This window comes from Pyrus communis, chromosome 10 (genome assembly GCF_041283825.1).
Source record: "Pyrus communis isolate YQ-2024b chromosome 10, ASM4128382v1, whole genome shotgun sequence".
NCBI lineage: Eukaryota > Viridiplantae > Streptophyta > Magnoliopsida > Rosales > Rosaceae > Pyrus > Pyrus communis.
The window spans coordinates 23,368,367-23,383,429 of NC_142574.1; the positions used below are offsets into that span (position 1 = coordinate 23,368,367).

General features: G+C 34.8%; 1 protein-coding gene across 7 annotated transcripts; it reads right to left on the reverse strand.

Moving 5' to 3' along the window:
* Positions 1 to 1,093: 1,093 nt before the first annotated feature.
* LOC137727928 (myosin-16) lies at positions 1,094 to 12,232 on the reverse strand. 7 transcript variants are annotated; one of them, XR_015952378.1, is made up of 28 exons: positions 12,054 to 12,232; positions 11,891 to 11,937; positions 11,307 to 11,435; positions 10,377 to 10,520; positions 10,117 to 10,262; positions 9,877 to 10,033; positions 9,625 to 9,683; positions 9,189 to 9,348; positions 8,959 to 9,108; positions 8,722 to 8,858; positions 8,488 to 8,634; positions 8,279 to 8,380; positions 7,882 to 7,939; positions 7,698 to 7,799; positions 7,287 to 7,324; positions 6,358 to 6,484; positions 6,095 to 6,265; positions 5,788 to 5,919; positions 5,606 to 5,715; positions 5,415 to 5,475; positions 4,811 to 4,988; positions 4,345 to 4,544; positions 4,092 to 4,157; positions 3,524 to 3,583; positions 3,043 to 3,258; positions 2,779 to 2,918; positions 2,104 to 2,370; positions 1,094 to 1,554 (listed from the first exon to the last, which is right to left on the reverse strand). XR_015952378.1 is itself a non-coding variant. In XM_088677954.1 (28 exons), exons 2-28 carry the CDS (start codon positions 11,891 to 11,893, stop codon positions 1,511 to 1,513), a joined length of 3,294 nt encoding a protein of 1,097 aa, XP_088534080.1. In that variant the 5' UTR covers positions 11,894 to 11,937; positions 12,054 to 12,232; the 3' UTR covers positions 1,094 to 1,510. The 7 variants fall into 7 exon arrangements, 4 of the variants coding, with proteins under 4 accessions (XP_088534080.1, XP_068322896.2, XP_088534081.1 ...); XR_015952377.1 differs by having other exon boundaries at positions 10,377 to 10,544; positions 12,054 to 12,194; XR_015952379.1 differs by having other exon boundaries at positions 2,104 to 2,360; positions 3,485 to 3,583; positions 10,377 to 10,544; positions 12,054 to 12,194.
* Between the last annotated feature and the right edge of the window lie 2,831 nt (positions 12,233 to 15,063).

A 15,063-nucleotide genomic window follows, 5' to 3' on the forward strand; every position in this document is an offset into this window, starting at 1 on the left:
AGATTTAAAGTAGTTTAAAACAGATGGCTTGTTTACGGAAACACCTCCCTAAAACTCAACTCGTTTAACTTAATTCCTTGAAATTCATATTTTGTCACTTAACCCATTGAGACTAAACTTGTGTGTCTCACTTGGCTTCTACATCCAAAGCCTGTTAATAAATCCGTTGCAATTGTTTACGTTGTACAAATAGAACAACTTGTTTGTTGAGATGTGTGCCACATAAATAGTTTTAACGGGTTTATTAACGTATTTTAGCAATAGGGGCAAAGTGAGATGCAAGTTGATTTCAAGAGATTAAGTGGCAAAATTTATGTTTTAGGGGTAGATTTATGACTCGTTTGGAACTACTTATTTAAAAAGCACTTATGCTCAAAAGAACTTTCAATTTTAAGCACTTATTAGAAGCACATTGAAAGTTTCAATAAAAATGCATATTCTTCTGGACATACACTTCTTCATGTGCTTTTTTGAACCTAGAAACACTTCAAATTTTTTTATGTAAAACGGGGTTGGTTTGGTATTGCTGTGTTTTGGAAAAAAACTGATTCTGCTATGATGTGAGAATAAGCTCATTTTTGCTGCTTCCCGTTTTCAGCTTCTTTTCACCTAAAAGTGTGAAAATAAGTTGTCTTTAAGTATTTGTCAAACACCTTTTTTAGCCCAGTTTTTTTTATATCCATTTTTTATAAATGCACATCAGTACCAAACTAGTACGTAGTCATTCACTTTTAGTGCTTTGAAAGTACTTTAAATTATTTTAAATACGTAGTCTATGGTTCACAAAACCGCTTTAAATTACAAGTTGCCACCCCCATACGCATGAAAGGATTTGGGATTTTACTCATCCCAAATCTGAAAAATCTCATAAATACAGAAAAATTTATAGGTATATTCGGGATAGTTCACCGTTGAACACTGATGAAAACCATCAAACAGAATTTCGGTCTACATTATTGAATCCAACTGTAACATGAAATTTGAAAGATTATGCCCACGTGGCGGTGTTACAGTTACATTGAAAAAAATTAGGAGAAAACGAGAAAATTGGCTTGATCTGAATCAACACAAATGTTTTCCACATAAGCAGTTGTTTGTAAAGAAAAGTACCACAAAATATATACTGAGTTGAGATAAATTAACACATTGAAGCTATCTGATACAATCAATTACAGTGAAATGTTAACAGTAAAACTGGAGGAGGATTCTTATGCACACGTTAACGTCGTGGCCAGTTATCAGGGCGAAATGAAATCACAAAGGACGTTAGTGAATGAGCTCCGACTACGTACTACTCTAAAGTTTACTACACTTGATCCTTTGCTACATGCTACCTGACTAATTGATCTATATAATCCTGAGAGAAACTTTTCGGTCTATGATCCTGTATGAAGCATATGGGACGTATATGTTCAAGTCTGGCGATCTATTTACAGTGCCAGAAGTCTGACGTTTAATGAGAGACCCAAATCTAAGCAAGAAGGAAGAAAAATAATTAGAACAAGCTCCGTCAGAAGAAGTCATCAAAAGCCCCCTCCTTCTCACTTTCGGATCCTGCAAAATGTATCATCGAGGGAAAAAAGAAAACATAAAGCAATGAAACACAACTCGTAAGTTAGAAACATAAACCATTTTATCCAAGTTGCAAGGTGAGAAAATGATGTGCAAGGAAATGACTGCTGAATCATGATATCTTTTAGAAAATTTGAGAAGATTCTAATAATTCTTTTCTCAATTGAATAAAAGACGGCAACAAGCTGATCTAGATTGCGCTTAGTTTTAGCGAATTAAATCACCATAGAAACATTAAATGTTATGTATGATACATGACCGTTGTGACCAAAAGGTCAAGGGTTTGAGTCGTGGAAACAGCCTCTTTGCAAAGCAAGGATAAGGCTGCGTACGATACACGTTCCCCCTAGACCCTCGCAAAGGAGGGAGCCTTGTTGGCCTAGGGTCGCCCTTTTATCATATAGGACCATTGTCTTTTGTGAAATCACTTACAAAGTGGGATCAAATGCAAACTCACTTAGAAAATTGATGGTGGTTCTGGATTAAAATTACATATGACCAGAAAATTAAAATGCATAGAACTGAGCTAACCTGAAACTTCTATGCCTGAAACGTCCTGAACTATAAGCTGGATAGAATTGGGGCCGAGAGAGGAAAAGTTAGCTGAACTTGTAGCTGGAGCTGGAAAAGTGAAATCTGAGTCGGCGGATGAACATTCAGAGTTACTGGAAATGCTATCAAACCCTTCATGTCTAACAAAAGGTCCTGAAGTTGTTGAACTTGACTTGGACGCGGTAGATAAGATTGTTTTCAGCTCCGAAACTTGGTTTGACATGCAATATATCATCCTGACACACACTAGATTATATTTAGTATTAGTCAAATGAATTTATGAGCAGCTTTACAAACATCATTAGAATGATCGTAAGTTGTCATATATGCACGAATCTTAACAAGTAAGAAGCAAAATTCCCATCACTGAAACGCTCCGTCTCTGGTACTTTCCAGCTTAATGCATCATGTACCCAAAGAAAAAGAAATCTTAATTAATGATTTAAAGGAAATTAGATTGGGTTATCTCATTACAGTGATTGTGAATCGAATTATTTTTTAAAGAAAAACCTATAACACGCTTCAACAAATAGGATTTGATAGTCCTAACATACAGAAACTATATTTGATTCCTTTCTATGGTGAAGAAACTAGACAAGCACATACACAAAATGAATGAGAACTGAAATACAGAGAGAGTATAATTTGTACTACCTGTTCAAAGATTCCTGAAGCTGATGAACTATTCTTTCAGTTTCCTCTAATTTTTTACGTCCTTCCTCACTTGATACCCGAGCTTCTACAAACCTCCTTTCACACTCATTGGCTCTTTGTTTTTCTGCTTGCAACATGGCCTATGTGAAAAAAGACAGGAGTATCAATTTGTAGATGCTGCAATTCCTAAGCCAGTAAAAGATGGTAACAAAATTGACATAAACCTAATGTTAATTCCCTCATCTATTAGTTCGATATCATTACCTTCAGACTTTCAACCTCTGCAGTAAGAGTTTTAACTCTTTCAGCATTTTGATCAGGACTTGAAAGATCTTTGGTCATAGAGCATGCGTCTTCAGTTTCTACCTGTGCAACCTGACTTTTAGACAACACATCTATTTCAACACCTCTGCTTACATTAGTAAGCAGGGGGGACTCCGCATTTGTTGCCTCTTTAACCTTTTCTTTTTCCAAGTCAGTCTGCAAAAATTATTTAAACGTTTAGTAAAAAGTAAAAAAAAAGCACCACCTGACATAACGCTCCTGACTTTATACAAAGTATAATACTCGTCTGTAACAAATAGATTTCATTACGAGAATTGAGAAGTAAAGAAACTTTGTGCCACATTATTGTGAGTGCCATGTATTGATTTCAACAAGTTGATCAGGATATTCTTTGATATTTCTTAATTTCTATCAGTGCAACCTGATATTAAAGCAACAAATACATTTCAACTTTGCTCACACTAGCTTGCACGGAGGACTCCAACTCTGTTGTTTCTTCTCCTTTTGCTTCCAAGCCAGTCTGCACAAATTAGCATAATTCAGTAAAAGAATTTAAAAGGGACTGCCTAGCATGAAGATTCTGAACTCGGAGAAAGTACAATAGTCATCTGTAAAACATTGAGTTCATAATACGAATTTTAAGTGAAGATATTATCTTTCATGATGCTTCTGATCATGTAGAAAGGATAGTTCCATTACAAGATTTAAAAGTGAAGATATTTGATGCCCCAGTAACCCTAGCATAATGTTTATCATTCATATGCAAAGCATTGATTTCTTAGTAAGAGCTTAGAAGTAAATAAATTTGGTGCTGCATTATTGATATTTCTTTAAGTTCTGAACAATAACTTTCAGCTTAGATTGGGCTCTACATATAAAATCATTACAAGCAGCCATTGTCCGTAAACCTCTCTTTAGACAACTGAGGAGAATTTAATTTTGAGGTTTTCTCCAAATGTTTCACAAATCCTTTGGGAATGTGAAAAGCAACCAAATATGTAATATAGAGAAACAAGAAACTAGGTCACCTGAATAACTGCCGCATTAACTTTACATCTAAAATCTTCACGAGCAGCCATTGCCCGTAAACCTGTCTGTAAGACAAAGGAGGACCAAGATGAGAGCCTTTTCTCAAACTATGTATATTTTATATAGAAACTCTGTACATTGCATGTAGAAAGTCTTCCAAGTAAGGCATTAAGACAAATTCTTTGAAAAAGTGAAAAGCACCTCTGTATATTGTATATAGAAAGTTAGCAACGGAGGAAGCTGGATAATCACCTGAATAATAATTGCCGCATTAACCCTATATCTAAATTCATCACGGGCAGCCATTGCCAGCACGCCTGCCTGTAAGATAGTCGAAGAGAACTTTATTCTGAGATAATCTTTTCTCGCCAGGCGTTTACGGGCAGTCTTCTGAATTTTAACTGCAGAAATCTCCCGCTTCTTGAGCTTCAATAACTTGCGAGCCAGTTCTCCTGAATCATAACAACGAAATACTTGTGAAATATTGTATTATATAAAACTAGCAAGTATATGCAGGTAATTGCAAAGGTATTTAGTATATATAGCTGATAAGCGCACTAACTGCTAGGGTAACGGAAATCTACATAAATGAATGAGGAGGATCAAATCCATCAAAATACATTCAGTAAAACTTAAAATTTTAAGGATTTTGCATGAAAAAAGAAAAAAAAAAGGAACATCTCAAGAAAATGGCTACCTCTTCTTTTTATGCACTCACCTTTGCAAAATGATTGTACGCAAATAGAAGCCTCCAGTGTAGAAACATACTTCTTACGAGTAATACAAGTTCTGCCCCGGGTTTGAATCACCTTAGCTGAGTCACCGAGTAAGAGTATTCTCTTTGCATCTAGCTCAGCCATCTGACCAGCTCTTAGGAAAACCTTTGTTTTCCCTATCTGAGTAAACAAATAAATAGATAAAGCTTAATTGAATATATAAAGATATCTTGCAAGTAAACGTAATCTTTGATTTTAAGGTATTTCACACTGCCTCTATAAATAAGCCATGGGTAAACTCTTTAGGGGAAAATTCATTATTTACAGAACAATTTTGTGTCTTGAATTTCTATTGGTCTTCCTATTTTCTTTCCTCCCCTCCTTATTCCCTCTTCACTCTGTTTTCAGTTATTTCAATTGGGTTATGCATCATAGCTAATCCAATTAACAATCGTCATAGGTTCGGAGCTTCCTTAGTATATGATAATTCTGTTGAAACACCAAGGCAAAGCCAAGTATATCTGGAGGTCCATAATTTTCTGTTGTGAATCTTGTCATGTGATTGTCAATGTAAGAGAGATTGATAAGCACTAATGCTCTTATTACCTGATAATCTTTAAGCCCCATCTTCACCAGAATCTTTTCGCTGGCTTCATTTTCAGGACAACTGATCATATAGGCATTGAGTTCAGAAGTGGGAACATAACCAAAACGCCATTGAAAAACCAGAAAAGATAGCAATGAGATTGAAGACGAAAATGTGAAAAAAAAAAATGGATGCATAAGTTGAAACTTACTCCATTTTTAAAACTTCTGGGGCCAGGACACGAAATCGAGTTAAAAATTCAGAAAAACTCCTGTAAGTAGGGTATCCAGCACATTTTATTCGCACAGCCTCTAAAACACCCTACGCAGATGACGAAGTTTTAATGCCACCAATTCATAATAAGTCATAACACACAATTCACGTTATACTTACACCAGAACGTAGCTGTTGCAAGACATTAACATTCTCGAATATAGCAGGCTTTAAGACACTATTCGGCTTTATACATCTTATGTAATGGGGTTCTGTAAAATTTAGTATTTCCATCAATTGTTGGAGTTGTAGCTGCATCAATAAGGTCAAGAAATTAGGTTTCACCTTTATGAATTAAATCATCTCATGACACTTGGAAAAACATGAGTAATTGCTTTTCCAGTATTTTCTAAAGTACAATCCAAAACACCAATATTCATTCTTTCTGAGACCACAATTGTAGGCAGATGGCCTCAATAGAAGATACCTTAAAACGAGAACTGATGGATGAGAACTTGGAAGATTTGGTTGCCTCCTCAGTAAGTGGAGGGAAAAGGCCTGCTACAAAAGAACATGTTGAAGCACTCAACAAGTCTCGATGTTCAGGAACAATATAGTCTTTTTTTTTGTCTAGGAATTGATCAGACTGATATTGTACCTGAAAAAAGAAGTGCAGAAAGTTAACAAAGTTCAGTGGAAACCACATTACAAAAGATAGATTTCAGTGCAAAACACAGGAACCAAGCTCACTTCTCCTGCATAATGAACAATGGTGAAATCTGAGCGGGTCAGTTTTGGCTTGATGAAGCGTTTGTGATCTTTGAATGTCTGATACAGCTTCGTTGAAAATGTTTCATGAGTTGATTTTGGAAACATACTGCAATGCGACAATGTTATCCAAGAAAAATGTGAGTAGAAATTTAAATGAACTATTGAAAACTTAAGTTTTACAATAATGTTTGATAAAAGAACAATGGAGTCAAAGGATTAGATGCAACCAGTATCTGATTGATTTAAACCTGGCATGCATGAAAAGCAGGGTAGAACATCTAATCTAATGGTGGGATCGGAAAAGATGAATGTGATAAATTGCATCTCTCTCTCTCTCTCTCTCTCTCTCTCTCTCTCTGTACATGCACTTATGTATACATACTACATAGGGTCTTCAAAAAGATGAATGTCATAAATTGCATCCAAGTGATTTAAGACCTCTCTCTCTCTCTCTCTCTGTACATGCACATATGTGTACATACTACATAGGGTCTTCGAACATACTACCTCTCTCTCTCTCTCTCTCTCTCTCTCTCTCTCCATTTACATGCCAGTGTGCACACACATATGTGTACATAGGGTCTTCGAACATACTACCTAATAAAATAAATCTTACGAAGTTCCAATAAGAGAACAAACCATACTATATAAAGGCAGTTTCTTTTCTTTTGGGCATGAAAATAAGAAGAGTGTCATGATTTCATAAAAAGCTGGAGATGTACTATTCACCTAATACGAAGTATCCGAGCAGGAATCTCTGTCCACATGTGTGTGCAATATCAGTGAAGAACGTGGATATTTTCTATCTTAACTTCACCTAATATGAAGTATCTGAGCAAGAACCACTTTGTATATGTGCAAGTGTGTGTGTGCATGTAACTGCAGTCAAGAATAAGAGATGTTCATACCAAGCTTCATCAAGTAGAGAAATAATCCCACCTTTCTTCTGCAGAAATAAAATCAATTAGTGATGAGTGTATGGCAGCTAATTCAGTATACTACATAATTTAACTGCTGGATGAACAAATCAGAAATACACTAAAATAAGGCCGAATAAACCATTCAGAAACACATGCAGAATTTTAACAATTATTAGCACGGAATGAAAAGACATGCTGGGGTCCAAAATAAAGGTTGCAACAACAAACATGAAGCCCCATAGACATGGCCGTTTGTAATTATACACTCTAATATCATGAACGATGCATCAATGGGAAAGGGACAAGTCTCTGTTTTTAGAATAAAGGCTTATACAACTTTGAGAGAGAGAGAGAGAGAGAGAGAGAGAGAGAGAGAGGGAGAGAGAATAAAAAGAAGACCTGTTCAATGAGATCCAGGACATCTTTATTATCCACAAATTCTATGTAGCTCCAATCGATTTCCTCTTTAGTGTATTCCTCTTGTTCCGTTTTGAATACATGCTGAATCAAATCATAACACTTAGATGATACATTAAAAAAATTTCCTTAAAACTGAAGTTTTCAAGTATGACTAACCTCGTACCTTGTTGAAATGTTGTTGCAGCTTTTCATTAGTGTAATTAATACAGAACTGCTCAAAACTGCATTAATGAAACATAATAAGTTAGGACTGAAAATACTCAGTGAGATTCTAGCTAAATTTAATTTCATTGTTCTAGCTCAATTTCATACCCTCGTTTATTATTATCTATAACTGAGTGAATTTGGATTCAGCAATACAGACGATTTCCCAAGTACCTTAGTGCAGGTCAGAAGTTCAAGTCACCCGATGGTAGGTAGTGATAGGTCTCCTTACGTGTACTAATAGTCTAGTATAGATTACAATGTCGTTTTGTATTTGTTACATGCACAGAACTTAATCACGCAGATTCCAGCCCAAATATATCTATGCATACCACAATTTTGTAGTCAATCATTACCTGTTAGTTTTGAAGCTTTCAAAACCATATATATCAAGAACCCCAATCAGACATTTTGAGCTAGGGTCTTGTCCGATTGAGAAATTGATCTTATCCACCAACCTGAAGATATAAAGGAAAATAAATAAATCGAAAAAACCAATATTGTTAGATGCTACATTTCCACGGTAAGCATTTGAGTGAAAATGATTCAGAAGATAGAATGTTACCAGTCAAACAAACGAGAATATATAGTTTTGGCCAATCCATCCCTGCTAACTGTTGCGCCAAGGGGATCAAGACTTCTTTTAATAATTTCTTCTGGAGTAACCATTACACGCTTACACAGTGCATCTTCCAATGCCCGAGGATTACACCTGAAATATGAATAAGACAGATCAAAACTGCACTGTGATTGAAAGAGAAAAGTATGAATTATGTCTATAGCAAAGCTTGAGTCACACATGAGAAGTTCTGCTGTCATTTGAAGATGAAAAAGGGATTCATCATTTTTCAGAACAGATGAGTCATTATCTTCCCCATTGGCAAAATCTATATTACCAAGGTGAAGAATTGCAGCTACAACTCTGAAAATAGCCTCCTGAGAGATGAGACAAAATTATTCCCAGATTTTCGGTATAATGATACTTAACTTAGCAGTAAACAAATATCACATTCAAATAAAATAAAATAAAAAATACCTGTTCTACTGCATTTATTCCAACAACATCCATGCCTCTCCGAGTGGCGAGATAATCATGTTGATCACTTATTCCATCAAGTTCATAGCAATTTGATTGATTCAGATAGTGATATAATTTAGGTTCTCCCAACTTATATTTCTCTGTTTCCTGATGAGATTAAATCTGTTAACAGGAAATTTTTGAAAATATCATAGATATGCACTAAAGTAGAAAATTAAGCTATCTACCTGAGGTGGAGCAGCACAAAGGAGATAAAAACAGTGATAGTTACGCTCTGAATCCGAAATCTGGCAAACACGAGATCTCTCTAAGAGATATGTTCTAATGGCTGCCCCTGATATTCTACCACGTTTATCAAATTGAATCTCGACAAATTTCCCAAAGCGGCTGCACCAATATATTCAAGAGAAAAAAAGTTAGGAAAGGACTACGAAAGTTTCAATGTATTTTTTTTTTTTCCACCAGGAATCTCATCACAAACAACTGCAACCCTGGTTTTTAGGTGCACATGCAAACCCATATTATTTTCTACTCCTGATTTTAATATACACTGAATGCCCATGAAATATAAGACATGAAAGCATATCCAAAGACATGCTGAGCCTACAAACCTAACAACAGCAGAAACAACACAAAATCTCAAAGCATTTAACAATTTCTCACCTGGAATTGTTATTTCTAACAGTCTTAGCATTGCCAAATGCTTCAAGAACTGGATTTGACTGTACCATGTAAGTTACAACAACAACAAAAATTAGAATGGTACAACCCAGTTGAGAAAAAATATTAATAAAATATTGACACTGAATATCATTTTCTTAGTGATGGGAATGAATGGTTATGCAAGGGTTCAGATCTCACTAGACTGACTAAAAATGTTAGAAGCTGAAATACAGTTCAAGCTAAACAGCTTACTTCTAAAACTTTCTGTTCAACACTCCGCCCTTCAGCTGCAGCATTACCACCCAAATAGGCAAGGTAGCGCATAAGCATTTTAGTTGTTTCAGTCTTACCAGCTCCACTTTCCCCACTAACCAGAATCGAGTTGCCTTTTCCCTCAGTAATCATTTCCCTGATCACATTCAGGAAATTCAATTAAATAACTGCATCATCATTTAAAGATAAAGAGTAGCAAGCAAAAGAAACATAGTTCACCTGTATGCAGCATCTGCTATTGCAAAAACATGAGGGCTCAGTTCTCCAAATGGCACTCCATTATACCGTTCCATCATATGAGCATCATACAGATGTGAGAGACTTTGGAATGGATTGATGGCGATGAGAATGTTTCCAGTGTAAGTCTGCCATGATGTCAAAGTATTATAACAGAGACGCCCATAGCTGCAGTGATTAATCACTTTCTTCACCAGGGTGTACATTATTTTACTCAAAACAGAAGATGAGAAAAATCTTACATAAATTTCATTTATCTCATATCTAGTTGCCAAATTGTGAAGCACTCCAGGTTCATGCAAGTATGCTAGCTTAGTCATGTCATCAAGTCCATCAGGAGGAGTTTCTGTATCTTTTGGGTATATTTTTGACAGCTTTGCTACAACCTGGACAAAATGAAAGTAGGTCGACTGAACAAATAAACAAATTGGTGTTTCAGTAAAGCTGCATATGAAGTGACATTTTGGCACATGACTCAAGGAGTCATTTTCACATAAGGAAACTAAGATGGAAATATCGAACAGAAGCTTCTAATAAGAAGAGACTTTCAGTAAGTCCCAAAATGATAACGGATCTGCATAAATTGCTTGCGAGAAACTCAAAATTATAAAAATTATATGTCTATGAAGTCTTTCAGGAGAACATAATAAATCTTGCAGAAGAAGAAGAGGAGAAGGAAAAATGATAGGGAAGGGGCAAACCACAATGATATAGACCATGCAGAAAAAGAACCATCCAACACAAAAAAGATAACAGCAGATTTGATCTCTTCTTAAATAACATCTTAGTATTTCTAAGCAGAAGCTAGAACAATGCAGAAAACTGCTGGCCAAAGCTGTGTTAACAAGCACTAAAATACCAATGTCTATAAATGGAGAGAAAATCTTATCGTGCTTGAAATCCAGTTCTTAACTATCTCTTTGGTTAGCCAAAAACACAAAAAATAAAGAAATATCACACCACAACTGCTACTTCTTCGTAATGAACCCAACATGTACAAAATCATATAAATACCAACGAAGATCAAAGCCCCAAAATCCTTAAAACTGAAACTAGCAAATAATAAATTAGAAAAATGTTGGATTTAAAGACAAATGAATAAGACCAAAAGCTTCAGACTTAAAATAATAACAACTCTTGTGGCAGAAAGAAAACAATAACAACTGCATTACCTTATTCCCATCACTAGTTTGAATCTCAGCATCATCACCCTTAATATTTAGTACTTCACCGTCAATCCAAACTGATTCTGGTTTTTCAACCCAAACATGAGAACCAACAACAATGGTCACTGGCTTGGCCTGCAGCAGTTAAAGGTTTTACCACTTAATCAGTTCAATGCTTTCTTTTCCCTTTCAGTAAGCAGTTAAAATCTGGAATGCAAGTAAAATACATCTCCTTTTTCACATTTTTGTTTGGACAATATATACCAAAATCCACAATAGTCAGTTTACATGTTCAGTAGGTAATAAGCTCATCAGATCACCGACCACGGAAAAAAAGAAACTTATGGGATCTCATTTTATCCACTGTGTTTTCAATCTAAAAAGATTACAACGATATCCCTAAGCACCCAAGTTTGAATCCACCTCCAGTAGTTTAGAGTACTTTAAAATATCGTCTTTTCGGAAAAAGCACAATAGTTTTCCTTAACCTACACACTAAAGGAGCAGCATTCATCATCATACTACATTTTCATGGGAAGATCACAAATAGAAACCAGAAATGTAAAGCAAAGTTTCGAAATTTGACACACCATTCCAATCGATTCTCAACGAGAAACCCAGAAACGGAGATACCCTTCTGCACAAGAATCAAAACCCACAAAGATTTCAGCGATTTTAATTTCCATTTCTCATAAAAATAATGGTAGATTTTTAGAGTGGAAGGAAACGAAAAAACTTGCAGAAGTTGCTTACTCTTTGCTTTTCTTCTTTTTGTTCCTCGTTGGTTTGGGATTGCGTTGTTCGTGTCGTTTGGTTTGTGGAAGTGGCAGTCTTCGCACGCCCCACAATTTCGCCATTCTTGTGGCTCTCTTTCACTCTCTTCGCGCCTTACTCTCACTCTTTCTTCACAGGAAAGAGACGACTGTTAAAATATTTTTCTAAAGTAATTCGTTGGTATTTTATTGGGCCCAAAGAATGGGTCCAACGGCTTGGAAAATGGATTTTCTTATTGTTCATGTTGGTTTGTGCTCTTGACCAAGAAAATGAGAATTCTTAACGTTTGTCGCTGTCGCAGGTGACTAATAAGAATATTTTTTTGCCGACTGCAAAATCATCGTAATGTGATGCAACTTCTTCTTGCAGTGTTTTTACTACAGTTCTCTTGCTTGCAAAGTTTAAGCTCTAGTTTGGTACTGAAGTGATTCTGAAAAAAATGGATATAAAAAAGCGCTCAGCTTTTTTTATGTTTGGTAAACATTCAGCTTCAGTTTTTTTTCACAATTTTGGATGAAAAAAAGCCAAAAACACAAAACTGCAAAACCTAGCTTTCAAAAACCAGCTTTTTTCACATCTGTTTTACATAAAAGTTTATCAAACACTATAATACTGTTTTTTTTTTTCCTTTTCCAAAAGCACTTTTACAAAAAAGTTTACCAAACATTCTGCTGCTTTATTTCACAACTGCTTATTCTCACAGAACAGTAGAAGCAGTTTTTTTTCCAAAGCACAGCAATACCAAACCAGCCGCCTCGTGAATGTTATCTTTTCAGTTGGTTAAACGTCCTTTATAATAGAATAGTAATCGTTTTACTATAGTATTCTAGTTTGCGTACCTTGTTTGTCAAGTAATCATTTTATAATATACCGTGAGTGAGCCATGAGGTTGAACTATGTGGAGCCAATGTTCTAAAATACGTTATGTTCTAGTTGGGCGGCAGGGTGGGACCTAGCACCTAAGCGGATTTAAGTAAATTTATTATATTTTGTGTAAATAAGTATATGTTTATACTTAAAATATATAATTTCATCATAAACTACAAAATAAAGTGACATATATATTATGAAGTATTGGAACATAATGAAAACATGGAGAACAAGTATATAATGTGTGTTCATTTAAGTATTCAACAAGCCTCTTACAATTTATTAAAAAAATAAAATGCAAAATGAAAGTTATCTATTTTATGTCTAAGTAAGTCATAACATACGCGGGTGCCTGGGCGGGCTAGGTAGATGCCTCAGCAAGTTTAGGCCTTTCTTAATTTCCAAACGTCTAGTCATTAATCAAGGCGGTGACCAGCCGCCTAATGCCTAGGCAAGAACTTTTAGAACAATGTGTGGGGCATATAATAGTGAGATATGTATTGTATGTGCAAATTGTTTGAGTAGCATGAGATGCCTTTTATTTTAGAAAGTTTTAACGAAACACTCCCAGTACTGTTCACTTTTAATGAACACACCTCCGGTATTGTTCACTTTTAATGAAAAACCACATTTTTACCTTTCCCTTGTACTATTCACAACACTTTTATTTGTCATTTTTCATTTTTCATTAAAACTAAAGTTTTTTGAACTTTTCATTAGTTTTCCTTTTATTTTAAGGAGAAACTAATGAAAAACACTAAAATACTTCATGTTTAATCATCATGACATAAAACTTTCAAAATTTCCAGAATAGGCAAAGCGGTACTTCCACCCACATCATTCAAAGAAGACAAGCAAAATCATGGAGGAGTCCAAAACAGCATAAAAGCAAAAGATTCCAATTTCACTTTCAGAAACAATCCATGTTTTCAAAAACAATGACATAGTCAAAGAAAATGAAAATATTTTCAATATAATAGTACATCTTTTTGAAATGATCTTTGTAACGTAGCACCATCATACTTGTGTATATGAAGGGGTTCTCCTTCATGCACACACAATCCCTAAACACAAACCTCCACACAGAAGAACGCAAACCTCCACACAGAACCAACTATCCATAGTTTTCTAGCATCCTTTGTAAATTTTTATAAATTAATAAAAGAGTAAGTGTACATATTCAAGTAGTTTCTTCAGTCTTAAGTACGTTTCTTTTCCTTCTTTTAGTATATTTGTTTAAATAGACTTTCAATCCAAAACAAGAAAACATTATTGTAGGTATATTATTATCTTGCTAAACTGATTATCATATTTTGTTTGACAACTATTTTATAGTTGAATGTTTGTCATACAAATAATTGGACATTAACTAGGATACCTATGAGTTCTCGATACCTATGAGTTTAGTCTTTGTGGTCTTATACCTGCATTGTAAGTAGTCATCATGTTGAAACATATCGAGTTCTATATGCAAGGTTTTATGTCTAGTTGTTACAATGGTCATCTAACCATTTAACTAGGCTTTACTCCGAACTTGGTATCAGAGCCAAGTTTAATATTTAAATAATATTACAATAAAGTATCTTGATAACATAAGTCATCAACACAACTAATAATACACACTTGTGTTATTTTGAATGAACATTGTATATTATTGTCTTTGTAGACTTTGTCTACCACAACCATCAGGAATTTGTTGTCATAGACAGCCTATTATAATTAGCATGAAGAGAAGATTAGCATATATTTATAAAAAAAATTTAATAAAAACACGAAGAAGTAAATGTTTTATCTTAGTTATATTGAACACCCTACTTTTACCAATAAGGATAAAGAAGTGCAGCATAAGGTATTAACAGCAAAAAGAGCACTAATCATACTTTATAGTCATTGAGAGAATAAAGAGAGTTTTTAAGAACCATTAGCAATAACTTTAGAGAATGGTAGTATGTAGTTTATGATAGATTACCTTAATTTAGAAAATAGTAAATAACAAAAGAGAAAAATCACCCTAGACCAAATAGTTTAGTTTGTTATTTTTCATTAGGCAATCATAACATTACTACAAAATTACCTATAACCGGGCGGTCCAAAAACCGACAATAAAACATAATTTCTG

Excerpts from the sequence above, each read along its gene's own strand:
- LOC137727928 (XM_068466795.2), bottom strand. Across the intron at positions 10,545-11,306 it reads AAACTAGTGATGGGAATAAG|TCGACCTACTTTCATTTTGT; the intron begins GTAATGCAGTTG and ends TTATTTGTTCAG. Across the intron at positions 9,349-9,624 it reads GTTAGAAATAACAATTCCAG|CCGCTTTGGGAAATTTGTCG; the intron begins GTGAGAAATTGT and ends ATATTGGTGCAG.